Here is a 21,058-nt window from a genome sequence, read left to right on the forward strand (position 1 = left end):
TTACAACAGTGGCTTGATGACGGAGAGCCTGGGAGATAAATCCTGGATGGCTATGGTGGCGTACCATTTCAACTGGAGGTTGGACATAGTAGCCCCCACTTGGTCCAGCAAGTCCGCAGCAAACGAAGCCGTGTCGTGCCTTAGTTTGGGACGGAACCCCGTCTCAGCAGCAAGCTAGTCCACGATCGACTGGGAAGCACTGAAAGCTACCTGACGCTTTGAGAACGCGACCTGACGATGAATCCTCAGGGCCCGGTAAACCTCCTCCCTCTTCTCCCTGCCATTCTCCCACGTCCGGGACACAATTTTGGACTGTTCCTCCTACAAAACCGCCTCTCCCTCTTCGGGCAAAGTTGGATGGACGGGAAGTGCAGGCGCTTTCGAAAGTTCCTTGGCAGTAAGATGACTCTCATTGGAGGATTCCTCGGCCGAGCCAACGCCTCTGGTCTTGGTCCTCTTTGTCCCTTTCGCGACCTCACCCACGCCCGAGTCCGCGGCTCTCTTCCCGGAGCTCCGACTCACCAGCGTTTACCCCTTCAGGTCTATTACTGGGGGACGAGCAGGAAGAGCCAGGATAGTTTCAAGATTAACTGTCGTGATCGGGACCGCAGCTGAGGCCTCCCCAACTAAGTTAGGCTCCAGCACTAAGCTCTCAAGGATCGCTTCCAGAGCTTTTGGCTTGGGCGCGCCTTTGCGGTCTTTTTTGCCGAAGCTCTAGCCTTGGCAACCCGGACCTCGAGGGCTTGCTTCATTTTCTCCACCAGATTGGACATGTCGTAGTCTTCTGAAATAGACAAACAAAAGGGGAATTAGCAAAATAAACAAGTCAGGATGAGTCAGCAAAAAAACAGGAAAAACAAAGCTAAAAGTCCTCCGGGATGAACCCTTGTCTAGACCTCGGACTCGACTTAATTCCCCTAAGGCGAAGGAATGGAATCGGTCTCCCATGTCATCCGAGTCCAAGAAGTTCCCATATTGAAGAAACCCAGACAAGTACATGAGAGTTTCCTGATCTACAGTGATGGAAGACGAAGGTCTCATCTCTCCATCAGCCCAGAACAGGGGGCCTCGATAAACTAGTCTATCCCTAACTAAGTCCCCAACTCGAGGAGCACAAGTCACAAGCAAAGGTGAATTACCTCACCCTGATCCACTAGCACTGGGGGTCCCCGTGTTCAGTTGGGCCTCATCAAAGAGGGCTTCCAGCTCCTCGGAGGTGGCACTCTCCCTCCGCTCAGTCTGCTCCCGTTTCCTTTTGGTTGCGTCTGCCAGGGCCACGACCTCTACAACCCTAATGTGCTCAAGGGCAAGCTCCTCCCTCAATGTCGGGTCTTTCTTGCATTGTATCCCCCGGAGACTGGGGGCCTTGATCGTTTGGTTGGCTGCCAGCATTCTGACCACCCAGAGGTTTTCGGTGTTGACGTAGCCCCCTATGTCCAAATCTTCCGCGCTTAGCTCGAAGTAGAATTTATTCCGGTCCAGGATAAACTTAGTGAGGGGAGTCTGGGCATAGGGTCCTGCCATCCAAGGCAATATATCGAGAATGAGGAATAAAAAGTGAAAAAAAGAAAGAAACTAGGGAACGGGAAGCCACTTACCCACTCGCTGGAAGTCCAGCATCAGCGAGGGGTTCTTTTCTATAAGAAACCTAGACGTCATGAACCAGTAATGTCTGGAGTCTGGGGGGTGCTTCCATGTGCTGGTAGGAGCAGCGTAGTTTCCAAGCGGTTTTAGTCTGTAGAAGACATCTAGAGTCTTGTCCTTGACGTTGACCTGCGGCTCCAACTTGTAGATATACAACACCTCTCCTGGGGTCGGATCCGGGATTTTCTTCGCTATGCAAAAGATGCGCCATCCAGCAAGCAGTCGGTATGCTTGACGCAGGAGCTGAAGCGGTGCAATCCCCATAAACTTGAGGAATTGTGTGAAGTAGTCATGAAGTGGGAGAGTGGCTCCCGCACTGATGTGGCCTATGCTCCAGGCCCCAAACTCACCCACGCTGGTATAAGCCTTCTCCTTTTTTCTGTCCAAGCGGTTATAGAACAGTTCGGGAGTCGAATCCACACCCAAATGCTTCTCCAGGGCGTACAACATCCGATAATTTCGGAGCAGGTTCTGCACCCCGTCCATCTCCCATCTGTTGCCACTGGGAGCCTTGGATCCTGATAGAGTGACAAGGGCTGCATTAACCTGTTCTTTCGAATGGAGGGTAACGCCTGAAGTCATGGCTGATGAACTGGGAGCAAAACAGAACAAAACAAACAACCTAGTAGTCAGCAACAAAACCCAAGAAGGTTGTTTAAGGTACGGGGGCTCTCCTACGAACTGCTTGGAGGAGTCCCCTCTAGATCAGGTCCGGGATCACTAAGAAGCCGTAGAACCCTGATCGGGAATGAAAAAGAAAGGATCTAGCTGAAGTTCTCCTAAGCCTGCCTATTGCCATTTGTCTGGGAACCACCCGGACCTGAGGAGATCCGGGACAACCCAGACTAGTTTTTTTTTTCCTACCCTATTCTAATGCACCCAGATCCAATCTAAACATATGCGAGATCTAACAACCTAAACAGACAATTATGACGGTATACCAAACGCAAGAAAATAAAAGCAAAAGTCAGGAAAACTTACTGGAAAAGGCTGGTCATGAAAAATGGTGTGCTTCCGGCGACAGTGACGGTAAAATCACGGCCTTGAACAAATGAAGGCGGCGCAAAAGCTCGTCTATTGGACAGGCTGATGTCGTCTGCTCAGACGAAGATACAGAAATTAGGTGCGTCGGGAATAGGCGACGGCGAAGGCGAAGTAGATGATGAAGAATGTCGTTGGCGAGTTTGAACATAAAAGGTCCTTTAAGCATTTTTTTTTGTTCTGAGAGTGTAAAGATATCAAATGAAAATCTAAGGGTATTTATAAGAACCAGGAGGCTGTTTTGATCTAACGGTTTAGCGCGATCCCCCCATCGGACGATCCTGGTTCGTGCAAGGACATTAATGGACCTACTCGAGTACTAGATCACGGTTCCCCAGAGGCGTGATCCACGCCGCCCCGATCCAACGGCCCAGAAGAAGAGCACCTTAAAGGTCATCTGATCCAACGGTCCTCTTTGTTGCAGAGATATTAATGGGGACATTCGTGCGGATGGGACGCTTCGTAAATCGAGCTGACATTTAACTGCCAACACACTAACCAATAGAATGTTTGCTGACCTTTCGAATTCGAGTGCCCTCAATGCACCTGTCGCAAAGGGACACATATCCCCTTCATGATGAAGCAGAGCGAGCAGGAGGCCTCCAGACGGCCCTGAAGTAAATGAACCGGGGCTCTGGTAAACGAACTTGGATCCTAGTAAACAGACCGGTCTTTTTGGATTCAGTCCAGGACATCGAAATAGGCTTTCACTCCGTGATCGTTCAACAATCAGTTTCCCCCTTCCGATGACCCACCACCTTGGAAACGAACCGGGAAGTGCTAAGATGGTCCAGGAGGGGTACAAGCCTCCCTGCGCAAGCCCAGATGAAGGCTTGGGGGTAATTGTTATCCCCGTTTCTTCCTAAATGTATGGGTCCATACTCTAAGTCCATGGGCCGCTTTCCTGGGAGTTAAGGCCCAGACCGAGCCCATTAGGTGAAGGGAGAACTGATATTGGCTGCCTAAGTCTCGGCAAGGCCCGGAAGACATCCGGGAGAGTGAGCCGGGACCATCATCGGGGCAGGTTGTATAAACTCGGAACCGCGTACCGGGATGTCCCCTTAGGTATGGGAAAGGAGGTCGCGGGCTCCCAAATCCGAGATTGGGCCAGGACCTCCGAGGATAAACTCGGGTCTTAGTAAACGAACCCGGATCCTGGTGAACGGAGGGGGACTTTGGTAAACGGATCTGTATTGGTTGGCCAAGTTTTGCGTGATAAAGTGTCCCCGATACTGACATCATCCCAAGAAGCGTGGAGGTTTTCCCCACGCTTAACCTGCATAGGAGGCTACCTCGGGATTGTACGCCGTTGGTTCAGAACTGCGCCGCCATTACTTTGACCGATCTTGTCCCCCAAATCTTCCTCGTAGACCATAACACCTAGAATAAAACACCAGTTTGTCAAATGTCTTAGAATAAGATCTTGTTTGGGCTGGCCTAATGGGCTTCGATTAATGTATGTTTCATATTTCAATCCTTTGTATTGGGCTCTCATCAGAGAAGCCAATGGTATTTACACCCTTATTGGGCCGGACCAGCCTAACCCAAGCCCAGTGCACTTATGCACCTATAAATATGAATAGTGGTGCACTGAGGATGGGATCCTAGCTTTTGATTGTAAACAGTTACTCTGCTAAAACTTGCAGAAAACTCCATTTTCAAAAGCTCTCCATGCTCTAATACAACTGTCTCGTGGACTAAGGCTCATTAACGCCCCAACCACATAAAAGCCATGTTTACTTCTCTTAAATCCTTTCTTTTAAGATCTTTAATCTTTTATAATTCTAGTTCCGAAAAACTCGGTAAACAGTATGTTATAAATTTTCTAAGAAAAGTTACTATATAGTATACTAAATAGAACTATTTTCTAAATATAGTATCATGTTATACTATATGGCAACTGATTAGTTTATGAAATATGCATGAAAATTACTAAAATGTATCTTAAATAATAAGATACCATGCTATAACCTAAAAATGACTAATTGGTATATTAAGATGTCTACAAATAAGTTTTGGAGGTAACCAAAAGGTCTCTTACATAATATTATCTAAAAATAAAGATTTTTATATATATAAAAGGTAACCAATCGGTATCGTATCGGTATCGTAAGCAACCAAAAGATAACATTTTACAGTGTAGAACAAAAAAATAATTTGGAAGCGTGATTTTCTTGCCAACTCTGGTCACCATGGACCTTGGGGGTGGCATCATTAGATCGAGCTTTTCGGGAGGAACAAAACTTAACCACCCACTCCGCCATATCACCAACATTTTTCGACAAGTTTGTGGATATATCTGTGACTTTAGAAGCTATTTTCGGTGACACTGCCAATCATTTTTACTCTAGGGAGGTACCATCTCGACCTACTCTTGGATGGGATCATTTCGATATATGGCAAACATAGGTTTCTTTCCATCACTAGAGAAGATGGTTGGGGGGTAGGTCCTTTTCTGTTGTGTTTGAAAAGTTACCAAAAACGAGTATTCTAATTTTACATTTAAAATATATCACATGGTATACTAAATAACTTTAAAGTTTTTTTGGAAACATTTCAAGTAATTTTTTTAAAATAGATTCTTTAGAATACTAGAACATAAGAAGATTTTTTTTGGCAACTCACTAACTCAATTAGTTGCTATAAATTTGTCTCATCCCAAAAATTTAGTCATATATCAAAATGTAAACAATTGGTATCTTAAATTATTTTAAAAGCAACAAAAATGTACCTTTTAAAAGTAACTATGTGGTATACTAAATATTATCCTTTTCTAATAATCTATTCATGTTAAATTACATGACTAATTAAAAAAGTCTTTTAAAAGTTACTGTGCAGTATACTAAATTAATTTTTATTATAAATCTATATGATAACTTGTAATACTATATGACAACTCATTAATTTCTACAATAAGCATGAAAGTTATCAAAATGTATCTGAAATATAAGATAGCATAATATAACCTAAAAATAACTAATTGGTATATTAGGAAGTCTACAAATAAGTTTTGGAGGTAACCAATAGGCATCTAAAATAATATGATATAATTATAAAGCTTTTTATATATAAAAAAAATCAATCAACCAATTGGTATCTTATTTTTATTGTAAGTAACCTAGAAGTAACTTTTTACAACCCAAAAAACAAAAACAAAAATTGAGGAGCGGGATTTCCAATTTTTTTTTTCAAATTCCAATATATCATGCTAACGTGACATGGTATATGTGTGAATAAGTTGTTTTAAGGTATTTTTTAAATTAGGTTACAATTTTAAGGTATTTGTGTAAATTTTCCTTTATTTTAAATTGTGGACATCAATATTTATAGAAGTCAATCACCAACAAAATTTGAATTTAAATTTGAATTTAGAAAGAAAATTCTCAAAAAAAAAAATGTTTTAGTTCAAGATTTTATGCCTAAAATATATTGTTGTACCCTAAAAATTAGCACGAGTTTAATCACTCAGCTAGTGGTACAACTGATAGATGAAAATATGGAAAAGCAGCCAAGTAGAACCTCTGGTTAATAATGATGTGAGCAACTCGAGTTGGGACTTGGCAATACGACAATCAGGTTATTATCAGGCTGCCTATTAGGATAAAGATCCAGTTTGAGACCTATAGTTGCCAAATCCTCCTTTGGGCGCTCTGAAGTTAATTCGAACTAAGGTTCGGGTAATCTTTTCTCATCAGCTCGTGGAAACCTGGTCATAACGCTTACTGAAGGATCCCAAGAGACTCGGAGGCTCTTTTTATGCTCATTAATGCCCAGGTTGTATTACCAATTTGTCATTTATTATCCGATATAGTAGGAATATATTCTATTATACAATCGTATCCCAATGTAAATGGGAATAATCTGTATTAAATGTATACAATATTTATGCACACGGTACCCAAACCTATCCAGGAAATTCCACTATAAATATCAGGGATAATGGACAACGAAGGGGACAACCTTTTTGTCTCGTGGACTAGGTGGATGCTAACCACTGAACCACGTAAAATTGTGTCTGTACAAAAGGGTTCTTACAAGTTCACTACGGTTTACAAATAAGCACTGATATCCCTATTAGATTTCTAAATCTACTGTTGGTGACAAACTGCGTTAATATTTTGGTGCTTTCGTTGAGAGGAAATTAGTGCTTTACATGTTTCATTTGACATTCATCATGGTGGTTACTCGATCGATGCATGAAAATGAAATGGAACAGCCTGGTGGGAAGGAGGCATATCATACCGCTATTCCCACTAAAAGGGGGGCAGATGTTCAGCAACGTCCTAGGAAGCAACCGGTGGGCCAAGACGACGCTAGGAGTTTAACGTCACTCCCACAAAATCCTAATCTAGGATATTTAATAGCCATCGAGATGGAGAATGCCCAATTAAAGAACCATCTCGATAGGGTAGACAGACAGATTGATGAGGTCCTGTGTAAAATGCCCTAGAATACTATTTTCTAATAGGTTATCAACCTCATAAACTTATTCAATGAAAACCACTTAACATATGAAAATCCAGTGGGTCCTTGCTAAACACATGCAAATTAGGCCTAATAGTTTAAAATAAAAATAAAAGTTCTCATGCAACGTTTAAAAATAAATATAGTTCAAGTCCCACTAATAAGTTTTGAAATCAAAATAAAACATAACATCATTCTTTAAAAATTGGCGTTTAAGATGATCCTTTATTCGCCCATAGGATACCCTCACGTCATACACACTCTAACGTCAGAACTCCTCACATCACAGCGCGTGCCAAAGAGAAACCTTATTTACTACCTGAAAGGGAAAATAAGGGGGTGAACTAAAAGCCCAGTAAGGAAGTACAAACAACATGCAAAGAAAAACACAACAAAAGCATAACCATATTGTAAGTCCCATACAACATCATATCTATAAATCGCCATACATCATACTTAAACATCATCATCATACATCATACATAAACATTATCGTCATACATCATCAGCATATTCAAACATCATCATCATCACATCCTTGTGAACATGGCCCCCTCTCTTGTCCATGTCACATCTTGAGGTAACCAATAAAAGCATAAAAATGGAAAGCCCTCCTCTGTGAGGTAAACAGGAGGCTCTAGTCCTCGAATAACCTCGGTGTGTCCACCCTATGAGTTATGTCGTACCTTAGTAACTCGGGTTATGTCTTTATAGCCTTAGTAAGCCCTTTGTTGTGTCGCATTCAACACGCTAACAACCATTTGCTTTTCATACAACATACAAAATACATGCAATCCAGTCATATCAATGCAAATGAATTACATGATTCATCAAATTCATCATATCATCTCAAAATAGCATTTCATACTTCATATCATAAGGTACATCATCATACATAGCATTTATCCTCAAACAAACCCATCCTACCATTTCATTGCATAAATAAATAGAATTCTATCTAACTTCCTTACCTCGGGTCCGAGCAAAGCAAAAATCAAACAAACTTCACAACGAGCCTATAATCATAATCAAATAGTATTCTTTAGCATCACATGAGACTTCTTGTGCCCAGGAGAGCACATCGGGGACTTGCAAGAATGCTTCAGCGTCTTGAACAAATATTAGATGAAGCTAATTCCCCTCAAGTGTTCATTCGGTGTTGGATCGGGAAATTTTTTGGGATTCATAGTAAACTCGCGAGGTATCGAAGCTAATCTTGAAAAAATCAAGGTCCTGATCGAGATGAAGTCGTTTACCAAAATTAAAGATGTTCAAAGTCTAACCGAAAGGATTGCCGCTTTGAGTAGATTCATTTCTAAGTCAACGGACAAGCGTGCTCCATTTTTTAATCTACTCAGGGGCAATAAGAGGTTCGAGTGGACGGAAGAATGCGAACAAGCTTTTTAGGCGTTAAAGTCCCATATGTTGCAACCACCGTTCTTATCCAAGCTGATAAAAAAAGAAACTTTGTTTATCTACTTGGCAGTCACCAGGTATGCTGCTAGCGCTGTCCTGATCAGAGAGGAGGAACATGTTCAAAAAGTTGTGTATTATATAAGCAAGAGACTAATAGGGACAGAGTTGTGATATCCGCCCATTGAGAAATTAGCTTATTGTTTGATTTTGGCCTCCAGAAAGTTGCGACCATACTTCCAAGCTCATCCGATCATGGTACTCACTGACCGGCCACTACGGCAAGTCCTACAAAAACCAGAAGTCGCCAGTTGATTATTGAAATGGGCAGTCGAACTTGGGCAGTTTAATATTTTCTATTCGCCACGAGCAGCTGTGAAGGGATAGGCTCTAGCAGACTTTGTCGCAGAATTCATTAGAATCTAGGATACCAAGCCGATAGAAGAGCCTGAACTACATAGTCAAGCTCCTTCCTGGAAGTTGTTCGTAGATGGCTCTTCCAACGAGCACAATGCCGGAGCAGGTTTAATCTTAGTCACACTCGAAGGACATCGATTCCATTGTGCAATCAGATTTGAGTTCACAAGATCCTATAACGAAGCCGAATATGAAGCTCTGCTCGCAGGACTAAGGTTAGCCAAGGACATGGATATTGTTGACGCGGTTCTTCACCAATAGGTAATTAAGAAAGGAAGAGAAAGGGATTAGTGCTTAGGTTGAACCGAAGTAGATAAATGATCTTAGAAATGAAATGATGACTCAAAATACGTTTTTTAAGTGGTTCAAAGGTTAAAATCCTTCTACTCCACTAGTCAGTATTATTGCTATATACTGGGTATTTGATTACTGGGTATTTCTCACAATATAGAATCCAACCCCTATTAACTCCCAAGGTCTCCATAATTATAGGAGAAGGCACCTAGGAGTTGGTAAGAAGGTAATCCCGTGACCTTCTTACCTATCATGTCAACTCTGTGACATTCATGATTAATTCCTAAACCTGACACATTAGTGTGGTCAAATCAATAGGTAAGGGGATAATGGGCTGCACGGCCCAACCCAATCGTGGGTGTCTGAATACGCACGTTCCTACTGCGTGTCCGAGAAGTCAGGGATATATCAGACACGTGATGTCTGATATATGCACGTTTACCTTGCATGGTTGACTTTATAAAAGGTCACAACCTCAAACTCAGCCCGTACCACGAGCTGGATGATTCCCTCAACCTGTTGTCTTCAGAGTCCAAGCTCAGTCCTTAAGCAATCTTGGAAAACCCTTGGGTTACCTCGAGCTAAGGAGGTAGGATCTTATGAAGGCAGCTCCGGTCTTGGGGATGTCCACGTGGTAGTCATGGTTAGGCCGTATCTCAGCTCGTTAATCAGCCCGTGGGAAAATCAGGGCGTACAGATATAAAGTCGCTTGAGATCTACAGTGACTCCCAGCTAGTGGTTAATCAAATTATTGGAGAATATCAAGCCTGGGTTCTTAAGATGGTTGCTTATTTGAACAAAGCAAAGTACTTATTTGCACAGTTCAAAAAGTATACTCTCTAGCAGTTACCTCGCGACCGAAACTCCAATGTTGATGCTTTGGCCAAGTTAGCAAGCGCGAAAGATGCTAACACCTTAAATATAGTACCAGTTGAGCATTTTTCCACACCAAACATTCAAGAAAAAGAGTCTTCCCTAGTAATTCAAGCAACAGAAACATGGATGACACCCTTCATTGAATACCTAGAGCAAGGAGTGTTGCCGACGGACAAAGACAAAGCAAGAACCCTCCAGAGGCAGTCGGCTCGATTCATTCTGGTCGATAGAGTTTTATACAGGAAAGGGTACTCGATGCCACTTTTAAGGTTTGTTTCAAAGGAAAAGGCCAAAGAACTAATGCGAGAATTCCATAAGGGTTTCTGCGGGGATCATGCTGAGGGGCAGAGTTTATAAAAAAAGATCCTAAGGCAAAGATACTTCTGGCCAACCATGAATGAGGACTCTGTGGATTTTGTTCGGAAATGTGACAAGTGCCAAAGGTTCTCCAAAATACCATGAGCAACCCCTAATGAGCTCAAATAGATGCAAAGCCTGTGGACATTCAGAGGGTGGGGGATAGATTTGATTGGGTCTTTACCCACAGGAAAAGGCAATGTCAAGTATGGAGTAGTTGCTGTTGACTACTTTACAAAGTGGGTCGAAGCTAAACCACTTGCAACAATAACGATCAAGAAGGTGCTAGATTTTGTGGTCAAGAACATCGTGTGTCGATATGGGTTGCCAAGAAAGATTTTCTCAGATAATGGCACACAATTTGACAGTGATCTGTTCACAGATTTTTGTGAGAGGCACGGGATTATCAAGAGTTTTTCTTCAGTAGCTCATCCACAAGAAAATGGACAGGTTGAAGCTGTCAACAAAATTTTGAAGGATACCTTGAAGAAAAGGCTTGAAGAAGCGAAGGGGGCATGGCAAGAATAGTTAACAGAAGTCCTTTGGTCGTATAGAATGTTCCATCGAATAGCAACGGGCCATACTCCATTTTCATTGGCCAATGGATATGAAGTCATGTTGCCTGTTGAATTAGACCCACCATCACATAGAAGGATGACATATGATTAGAGTGTAAATAGTCAGTTATTGATGGAATCTTTGGATTTGTTCGATGAAAGGCGCGAGCAAGCTCAACTCCGAGTAGCAGTTTACCAGAAAAAGGTCACTCGGTATTTCAACTCTAAAGTACGTGAAAGAAAATTTAACGTGGGATATTTGGTACTTAGAAGAGTTTTTCTTAACACCTGCGATCAAGTTGCTGGAGTGCTTGGACCTCACTGGGAGGGTCCGTATCAAATTGAAGAAGTCCTCCAACTAGGCACTTATAAACTTGCTCACTTGAATGGAGATCTCAATCCTCCCTATTGGAATGGAGAACACCTGCACAACTATCATCAATAAAACAGTTCTTTTTAAAGAATTGGCTTGTATTAATTTCACTTTTTACAAGTTTATGAACAAGGGTTAGTCAGTCATTTGACTAGTCACTTATAAGTGTAAGATCAATTTTTGATCACTCGTACAGACACGATTTTCCATTTATTACGAGAAATAAAAGGAACTGTGCCCAACCAATTATTGTATTTATTACAAGTATTTGCTCATTACGTGTGTTGTTTTGCTATATTATCATTTTTATAAGTATTTATTACGAGCAGTAATGCTCAAAAAGGTATTGGTCATGGCAAGTGACCGAGGACCTTAAGCTCCTCAATCACTTAGGGGCATATAAGGTACTAAGCAATAAAAGCATATCAACAGGCATATGTAAACACATGAGCAAAATAAGGGAAAACATACTATGGTACTTAGAGTATTTTTCAAAATTTTGTTTAAATTTTGTCAAATCAAAACAAAGTGCTTTGCTAAGTTCGGTCATGCGAATAGATGTTATAATAAATTGAAAGTATTATAATGTCAAAGTAAAAACTTTTACACCGCGAGCAGTTGCTGCTCAGATGTAATTACTAATCAAAATAAATAAATAAAGCTATTGAGTGGCAGGAGCAGCTGGAGGATCTTGCTGGGGTTGCTGGTCGACTGTTGTCTCAGCATCCTCTTTGATGCCTTCAATACCTGTCGCCAAAGAGATCTCAGGAGATCCCTGAGCTTTCTCCTCTTCCTCCAGGTGAGCAATGCACTTAGCCAGCTCAACCTGCTTCATATGTTCTGGAAAATAATCAAAGTTCACATCGAGGTTGCTTTTCGAGAACATATAAAAGCAGTTGAACGCCGCTCCCTTGAACCTCTCCAGGTTGCGAGCATTGGTTTCTTCAAGCAGTTTGATGCGCTCTTCTTTCTCAGCAGTCTCCTTTCTACTGATAACCAAGTCATCCTCGAGCTTGGAGGCCTCTTTGAAGTTCAACACCGAAGCCTCCTTGTACTTTTCTTTAGCCTCAGTAACTTTGACCAAAGTCTCCTGGTGTTGCTTCAGATCCTCACCTAGCTTAGCAATTTTGTCCTCAGTCGCTCTCAGTTGCTCAGCAGGTTTGGCCTCGGCCACCTTGAGCTGTTCGATGAGTCTTTCCTCGACCATCTTAATCTCTTCAGCATGCTTGGCAACCATCTCCTCCGAGTGACGCCAACTGGTACTCATGGTAAAAACCCCTTGCGATCAGAGGAAAAATAAAGTTGTTAGTGTGAATAAAAGGGCAAGATAGATAATGAAACCACAACAAAAATGAAGACTTACACTGAGTACTTCATTCAGTGCACAGATGATGAGTTGGTCGACTTTGATGGTAGAGACGTTGCTGAAGGCTTCTTGGTACGCCAGTGTCTCGACAGTTTCTTCAGCCTATCGGTGGCCGAGTTGTAAGCAGTGTTCAGGATAGCTTCGGCCTGAGTCTTTCCTGACTAAGCAGGAGGACTTGGGTTGCGAGGAGCTGGAGAGGTCGGGTCGACGGGAGCTGTGGAATTTGGGTGAATAGAAGTTGGAGGAGTCGGGTCAACGGGAGCTGAAAGAGGAGTCATATCTCTGGAAGGTGATGGTGTAGGAGGATTCTCAGTCCGAGCCCTTTTCTTAGAAGGGTTGCTACTGCTTTCCCTGGGGTGTCGCCTGCTCGCTTTCTTCCTGCTCGCAGGAGTCGTGGCATTGGGGTTGTTGTACAAGTCGAACACTTAACCGGAAGGCATGACTGCAAGATGGAAATAAACGATCAGACAATATAGGTTAAGTTACTTGAAAAAGCAAGGGAATAAGAGCAAGAAAAATTCTAAGTAGTATACCCGAGCTATTATTACTGGTGGATACATTATTTATGGTACTACTGCTATGCTCTCTCTCTGCCTCGAAGAAGTCTGAATTTAAACTATTGATCGCATATTTAAAGTTGTCGTCCCCATCGAATAAATGATAGGGAATGGGAAAATTGTCTAAATGTGAGAAGTCAGTACCGTTCTCATCAGAAGACTCGAGTATGGGCTCGGGGTATTCTGGAAGTTTTTGCTTGCCCTTCTCGTGTTGGGTCGGAGCAACAGTAGCTCGTGTCATGCTAGAGGGTTCCCTGATGGTCACTCTTATTGCCTGCCTTCTCGGGGGTTGTGACACATCTTGATTCTACTCGGGGATCTCTCCCCCAGTAACACTCCCTGTTGTTGACTCTTTCACTTCCTGGTGAGGTGCCAGAAGGCCAACCAGCATTAAGTTGGTTTCAGTAACCAGATCTTTGATGCTCTTCTCGATGTTCGTCATGCTGGCCAAGGCTGCTGCAATTATCTCCATCTCTGGAGTAGGGTCTGGTCGATACCATGGACCTAAACAACACCAAAGTTCTAAAGAAGGTATAGAAAAGCAAAAAGAAATTAAACGACCAGCAATTAAAAGATTTACCTTCTCGGGTGAAGGCCAGGTTATCAGCGACTAGGTCCGTCGTAAGAAAGTACTCCTGAAATTACTTCCCTACATTGGATTTGTAGGTGATGTCGTTGAGGAAGGTCCGAGCGGACTCTTGGTGGTAGAAGTGGAAGAACCCCGTGTTGTTGTGGTTGGGGTTGGACTTGAAATCGAACAGATAGTTGATCTCATGTGGTGTAGGTATAGGCCACTTCTTATGATTATAAAGGATATAGAGTGCGGATAGTACTCTATATCCGTTGGGAGTAATTTGAATGGGGGTGACCTCAAAATAATTGGCCACCCCTTGAAAAAATTCATGCATATGCAAGATAACCCCTGCCTTGATATGGTACCTCAACCAGGCACTGAAGGCGCCCCCAGGCACATTTGCCCTCTGATCGGGTGAAGGTTTGATTAGGGTTATCCCAGGAAGACCGTACTTCTTGAGATATTTATTCACCATCACTACAAGAAAAAATGCTTTTAATAACACCGAAAATGTGTTATCAAAACATACGATAACACTTTCTAATGTGTTAAGACCGACTATGTTATCGTAGGTCAGGGTATTTTACATAACACTTTATCAGTGTTATACAGATGTGTTATTGTACTGTCAACGATAACACACTTTCTGTGTTATTTTAATATATAGATAAGTGTTTAATTATGTTATTTATAGTCGATTGTATAACACATTTCAATACTTATAAATTTGTGTTATACTACACTTTAGTATAACACTTTTTTTGTGTTATACTACACTTTAGTATAACACATTTTTTGTGTTATACTATACTTTAGTATAACACAGTTTTTGTGTTATACTACACTTTAGTATAACACATTATTTGTGTTATATAATGAAGTTTGCATAACATAATTCTTTGCATAAAAAGTGTTATTGTAATAGATATTATAACTCAATTTTCGTATTATTGTTATATTTAGATATGTTTAAATTCTCATTATATATTTTATTTATATAACACTAATTTATTCTATTATATTTTAATTTTTTTATATAATTAAAATTATCTTTCTAATATATACTAGCATCATCAAATGAACTTGATTTTCAAATAACAAAAAGTAAGAACATTCAACATTGAATTAACAATCCACAATTTAGTTTAAAACATTCAACACTGTCATCAACAACAAACTATTCTTTAAGTATTCAAGGAGTCTAAAAGTTACTACTTTCAACACAAAGAAATAAACAAAGTTACTACTTTCAAGGAGTCTTAAGTATCATTTTCTACTTCGCTTGTCACATCTGCATAATAAACAAAGAAATATTTTATTGTTATTATCTAGCATCACAAATTACTTCAAGAAAAATGCTATGGAAATTATATCCAAGAAAGGACACCACATACAAAATGATGGATTCACAACTACACCAAACCAAACACTAAATTATAAGACATTAGTTATTTTTTGAGTATGAAAATGTACCTCTTGGAATAACTTTTTTAGAACCAACTGTGGAACCAACTGCTTCTTGTATTGTAAGCATCGCATGATTAGGACGAAATAAGTAAGATTCTGGTACAATAGAAACATCAACCCATACCCGCATAAATTCTGGTCCAAGAGGCTTTCCATGTACAATTATCTTTGGATCACTAGAATCCCAACGACCTTCAGCAACAATTACATCTGCCCAGTCAAGCAAGTAGCAAGCATTCTTCCTTCCTGTAAAGTTATGTCTTTTTTCTAGTGCAATACTCTACCAAATTTATTTTAAAGACAATATATTAGTTTCTGTAATTGTTCTTCTAAAATAAAAAATTTAAAACAATAACAACTTTTATAATTTACCTTAGGGGACTGAATATTGTTTGACTGCGGTACATTGCGAGACTGTCCTTCGCTTGGTGTCACTTTAACCTAAATATAAAACCAAGATAAGTTTCATTGGAAGAAAAGAAAACTAAGGTTTATAAGTGCAAGATAGAAATACAATCAAGTGTTCTTTAAGTAGATTCATCATTTCAGTCATTTTGAGCTTCATATTATGTTGCTCTTCTTCTAACTTGGAGATCTTGCTATTACACATGTTAACAATAGTTAGCTTTGACCTTGGTACGTCTCTTCCTTGTCCGATTAAACGACCAGATTTTGGGTTACCAAGCAATTTTGTCAAGGCATCCTCATCAGCGTTGTCTGTAGTTCTAGATTTTGGGTCTTCAAGGAGAATCTCATTCAATGAACCCTGCATATAAATTAGTATAACTAATGTATGCATTATGGAAAATAAGTAAAAATTCACAAAAATTAAATGACTAATACTCACAAAAATATCAGATGTCGTTGGGTTTACAGGTTCACCATTCTTCTTGGTATGGGCTCTCCGAAAAGCATCGATTCTAGATATTTTAACATCCTCATTTTCTTTCTTCTACACAATACATCAATAGAGATTATAAAATAGAGACTACAATAATGGAAGCAAAAATACAAACAGTATAAAACTTAATTATTACCATATCATCGATTGTTCGAGCATATCCTCTTCGAATTAAGGTGTGTGGAACAACTTTCTTTCTTCTCTCTTGGTATTTGGTCCTTATATCCTATTTAATAAATAAGTAAAAGAGGCATAACTATATTTAATTTAACACCAACAGAGATAAAAGAGGCAGCAACATCACTTCTTACATCATATTTCTTACAAAATGTTCTTTACTAATTTTTTTGGCAACAAATGCTCTCCATTCTACATCACTTTTTATGCAATCCAGCTTTAAGGCTAGTCGTTCACTCTCATTTTTTGCATTGATAATATCCTTTACAAGTCTAGATTTCCCAGCTCTCCATAGTTCTCCCATCATTTCAAAGCACATCTTTTTTTGCCAATCATCATGTAAGTCATATTGTGCCTACAATAGAATATAGAATAACATATTATATGTTTAAGTGTAGAGCTGAATATATATATAAAAAATACACTCATAAAACTTGTAATTCTACCTGAATAGATGCCCAAAGAACATCTCTCATAATTGGTGAAACTTTCCTCCAATCTGAAATAGTGTAAGGAACAACCTCTCGCACAAGAGCGCCCACAAAAGAAGAAAATTGCACTGAGTTAGTACCAATTGGTTGCCCTTTTTCATTCCAATTTATTATCCTTAAGTCATTGTTCCTCTTGGTAAGATTTGCCAATAGAGTTTTTCCCCTTGTCTTCTTGGCTAAGTTCATTACATTCGCGTCTACATCTTGAGGTATTTCTTCAATCTCAGTTTGATTTGCCTCTTCAGTTGTATTTTGTAATCTAATAGATTTTCTAAGAGTTTGTTCAAGTTCTATCTCAGCCACTTCTTCACATTGTGCAACAGCCCCTTCAAATTCTACACCAACCCTTTCCTCATCAGCTATCTCTTCATGTTCCTCCCTTACTCCCTTTTTACAAACACTATCAACTACCTTATCTACTTCATAATTAAGAGATCGTCTAGTTTTTGAACTTCCAAGTGACATCTCCATGTCTTCCACATCATCATTTGGATCTAGCTCTGTATTATAGACCATACGACGAGTTGCTGCTCTAGTACTAAGAGCAGGTGGTGAGTTAATTACAACTCTAACAGGTGCAGAAAACCTATGAAGAGCACTCTTTTTCTTTAAAACAGGGCTTCCAAGCCACATATCGTCATAATCAGCTTGAGTCTTCAATGATGCTTTTCGCTTTTTGGCCACAAGATTGCATAAAGCACTTGAACGAAGGTGTTTTTTTGGAGATCTTCGTAATGTACTCATTTTTCAAGTTGAAATTGCTGCAACATAAAAAGAAAGATAACATAGTATATAAATCAGAAATGCGAATCACCAAAGCGTAATAAACATACACCAAAACCATAAAACCAGAATTATTTCATTCAAATTAAAATAAAATCATAAAGTGCACCGTAGAGAGTAATAAAACCAGATTTGTTTCATTAAACAAAAGAGTAATGTACGCCCTCGTTTTCCCACGGGCTTATTAGCAGGTCGAGTCTCGGACTAATCATGGTTTAGTCCGAGGACTCCCCCAGGCCGGAGATCCTGTTTCCAGATCGTACCTTCTTAGCTTGAGGGATCCTCAAAGGCTCGCCAAGGGCCCCCAAGACCAGATGAAGGCATCAGAAGACCTGAAGGCTGAAGGTCGGTTCAAGGAGGCAGCTCGTTGTACGAGCTGGCCATGGATCTCTGACCCTTTGTAAAGTCAATACACGCAAGATAAACGTGCATATATCTGACATCACGTGTCCGATATCCCCCTGACTTCTCGGACACGCAGCAAGAATGTGCACATTCAGACACCCACGGCTGGGTTGGGCCGTGCGGCCCATTATCTCCTTGCATACTGATTAGACCACACTCATGTGTCAGGTTTAGGAATTAATCATAATTGTCACAGAGTTGATATGACAAATGGTAAGGTCACGGGATGACCTCCCTACCAACTTCCAGGTGCCTTCTCCTATAAATATGGGACCCTAGGAGTTGATAGGGGGTTGGAAAAGATAGTCTCTGAAGAGCCATATACTTTGTAAACCAAATACCCAGAATATATGAATAACATGGACTAGTGGAGTAGAAGGATTTTAACCTTTGAACCACTTAAAAAACGTGTCTGGAGTCACCTAGTTCATTCTCTAAGATTTCATATCTGTGACGGTTCTATTTTCAGTACTAATCCCTTTCTCTTCTTCTCTTAATTACCTGTTGGCGAAGAACCGCGTCAACAAGTAATAATACACCAAAATGAACAGGGTCAGAAAACTACAGTATATGGCTGGATGGTAAACGAGAGTGTTGCATTGGTAGAAGTCTCGTCGGTGCAGTAGCTTCCAAAGCTTTGGAGAGACTCGTGCGCCTAAGCTTCTTGAACAAGGAAAATGGTGGCAGTAGAGTCGAGGGTTTCGTTCTTCTGAAAGTCAGAGAAGGAAGGAAGGAGAGAGATTTGGGAAATTTTGGAATGAAGGGGTGGCCCGTGCATAGGGTGGCCACTCCCTTTTTATATGAGGGAAGGATCACGTGAAAAAGGCTCTTGGATGGCCCTAGTGAGGGATCCGAGGACTTCCACTCGAAATATGAAACGACGGCTGGACAATAGGCTAGGCCATTAAATGCGGTTCTCGTAAAGCGTACCGTCACCACCCACGACGTTCCACGTATCAGACGCCTGCACAAAGAATGGAATGTGAAGGGTTGTGGGGAAGCCTAAAAGCCCCTACTATGGTCTCCTATATATGACGTCATATACCACGAGCGGGGGCTTGGGGGGCAGGTGTACGCCCTGGTTTTCCCACGGGCTTATTAGCAGGTCGAGTCTCAGACTAATCATGGTTTAGCCCGAGGACTCCCCCAGGCCGGAGATCCTGTTTCCAGATCATACCTTCTTAGCTCGAGGGATCCTCAAAGGCTCGCCAAGGACCCCCAAGACCGGATGAAGGCATCAGAAGACCTGAAGGATGAAGGTCGGTTCAAGGAGGCAGCTCGCTGTACGAGCTAGCCATGGATCTCTGACCCTTTGTAAAGTCAATACACGCAAGATAAACGTGCATATATCTGACATCACGTGTCCGATATCCCCCTGACTTCTCGGACACGCAGCAAGAACGTGCGCATTCAGACACCCACGGCTGGGTTGGGCCGTGCGGCCCATTATCTCCTTGCATACTGATTAGACCACACTCATGTGTCAGGTTTAGGAATTAATCATAATTGTCACAGAGTTGATATGACAAATGGTAAGGTCACGGGATGACCTCCCTACCAACTTCCAGGTGCCTTCTCCTATAAATATGGGGACCCTGGGAGTTGATAGGGGGTTGGAAAAGATAGTCTCTGAAGAGCCATATACTTTGTAAACCAAATACCCAGAATATATGAATAACATGGACTAGTGGAGTAGAAGGATTTTAACCTTTGAACCACTTAAAATACGTGTCTGGAGTCACCTAGTTCATTCTCTAAGATTTCATATCTGTGACGGTTCTATTTTCAGTACTAATCCCTTTCTCTTCTTCTCTTAATTACCTGTTTGCGAAGAAACGCGTCAACAGTTTGGTGCTTTCATTGAGAGCAAGTTCGATTAGTGCTACCACAAACGTCCAACTATGGTGACCACTCGATCCAGACATGGCAACGAAACAGAACAGCATGATGGGCAGGAGGCCCACCATGTTGCCATCCCTGATGAGAAAATTCCTGAAGTCCAGCAGAGGCCAGGAAAGCAGCTGGCGGGCCAAGACGACACTGGTAGTTCAGCGCCCCGGCCACCTAATCCGAATCCGTGTTATTATACTGCGGTGGAGATGGAGAATGCTCAGCTGAGGAGCCAGTTAGCAGCAGCTGGTAAGCAAATCCAGGATATTCTAGACGGACTACCCCCTCTCGCAACCAACGTTAACGTTGGAGAGAGGCAAGGTGAGGCTCCTAAGTCTCGCCAGAGTAATCGGTCCAGGCACAGCCGTTCGGATAGACTTCCTGTAGCCAACTCTACCCCTTCATCACACCATCAAGAGGAAAACTTCAGGGAAATGCCTAGAACCGGACAACAGCAATACAGCCGTTCGGTTAGGACATCAACCCCTAGCTCTCAACCTTCCTCGAGGGCGCCCAGGAGAGATCGAGGAAATTCCTGAAGAAGATCCGGGGAGGGCCAGAGACGTCAGCCCGTCCCCGAAGACCGTCCTACGCGTCGTCCAGCTCACCCAGCACGGGACCAGCAGGCTGGCAGGGCCGAAAGGCCCCCACCGAATTTAATCCGTCCGGAAATAACTAGGATCGCCTCCCCAGTCAGGCATCCTCCTTCTCCAATCAGATACCCGTCTCCTCAGGCCGTCCGAGACATCCCGGCCTACGGGAGTAGTAGGAGAGACCCGCCGTCGGCTGGGCCTTCCTGGCGCAGCAGGGCGCCAGGGGAAGGATCAGATCGTAACCGCCAAAGACGCACTCCAAGCCTATCCAGCAGGAGCCACTGGACTGGTAGTCGCCGGAGTGATCTCTCGGGAGGAGACCTGCGTCAGCGACTAAGCTCGGCACAAAGTCACCAGAATACGTAGGGAGGCGACCTCCGAGATCGCCTCAACTCTCACAGAGACGATCGAGCTGGAG

The 21,058-nt window shown here is 41.8% G+C and overlaps 1 protein-coding gene across 1 annotated transcript; it reads right to left on the reverse strand.

The window, feature by feature from the left end:
- Positions 1 to 15,095: 15,095 nt before the first annotated feature.
- On the reverse strand, positions 15,096 to 18,714 carry LOC133801240 (uncharacterized). The gene is made up of 7 exons (XM_062239414.1): positions 16,925 to 18,714; positions 16,438 to 16,833; positions 16,248 to 16,352; positions 16,033 to 16,166; positions 15,773 to 15,841; positions 15,407 to 15,680; positions 15,096 to 15,224 (listed from the first exon to the last, which is right to left on the reverse strand). Exons 1-2 carry the CDS (start codon positions 17,711 to 17,713, stop codon positions 16,609 to 16,611), a joined length of 1,014 nt encoding a protein of 337 aa, XP_062095398.1. The 5' UTR covers positions 17,714 to 18,714; the 3' UTR covers positions 15,096 to 15,224; positions 15,407 to 15,680; positions 15,773 to 15,841; positions 16,033 to 16,166; positions 16,248 to 16,352; positions 16,438 to 16,608.
- Positions 18,715 to 21,058: the final 2,344 nt, after the last annotated feature.

This window comes from Humulus lupulus, chromosome 9 (genome assembly GCF_963169125.1).
Source record: "Humulus lupulus chromosome 9, drHumLupu1.1, whole genome shotgun sequence".
Lineage (NCBI taxonomy): Eukaryota > Viridiplantae > Streptophyta > Magnoliopsida > Rosales > Cannabaceae > Humulus > Humulus lupulus.

Bases quoted from the DNA above. Each gene is read 5' to 3' on its own strand.
- LOC133801240 (XM_062239414.1), bottom strand. From the start codon at position 17,713: ATGAGTACATTACGAAGATCTCCAAAAAAACACCTTCGTTCAAGTGCT. The intron at 16,834-16,924 runs GTAGAATTACAA...ATTCTATTGTAG, and splicing joins TTCTTTGGGCATCTATTCAG to GCACAATATGACTTACATGA.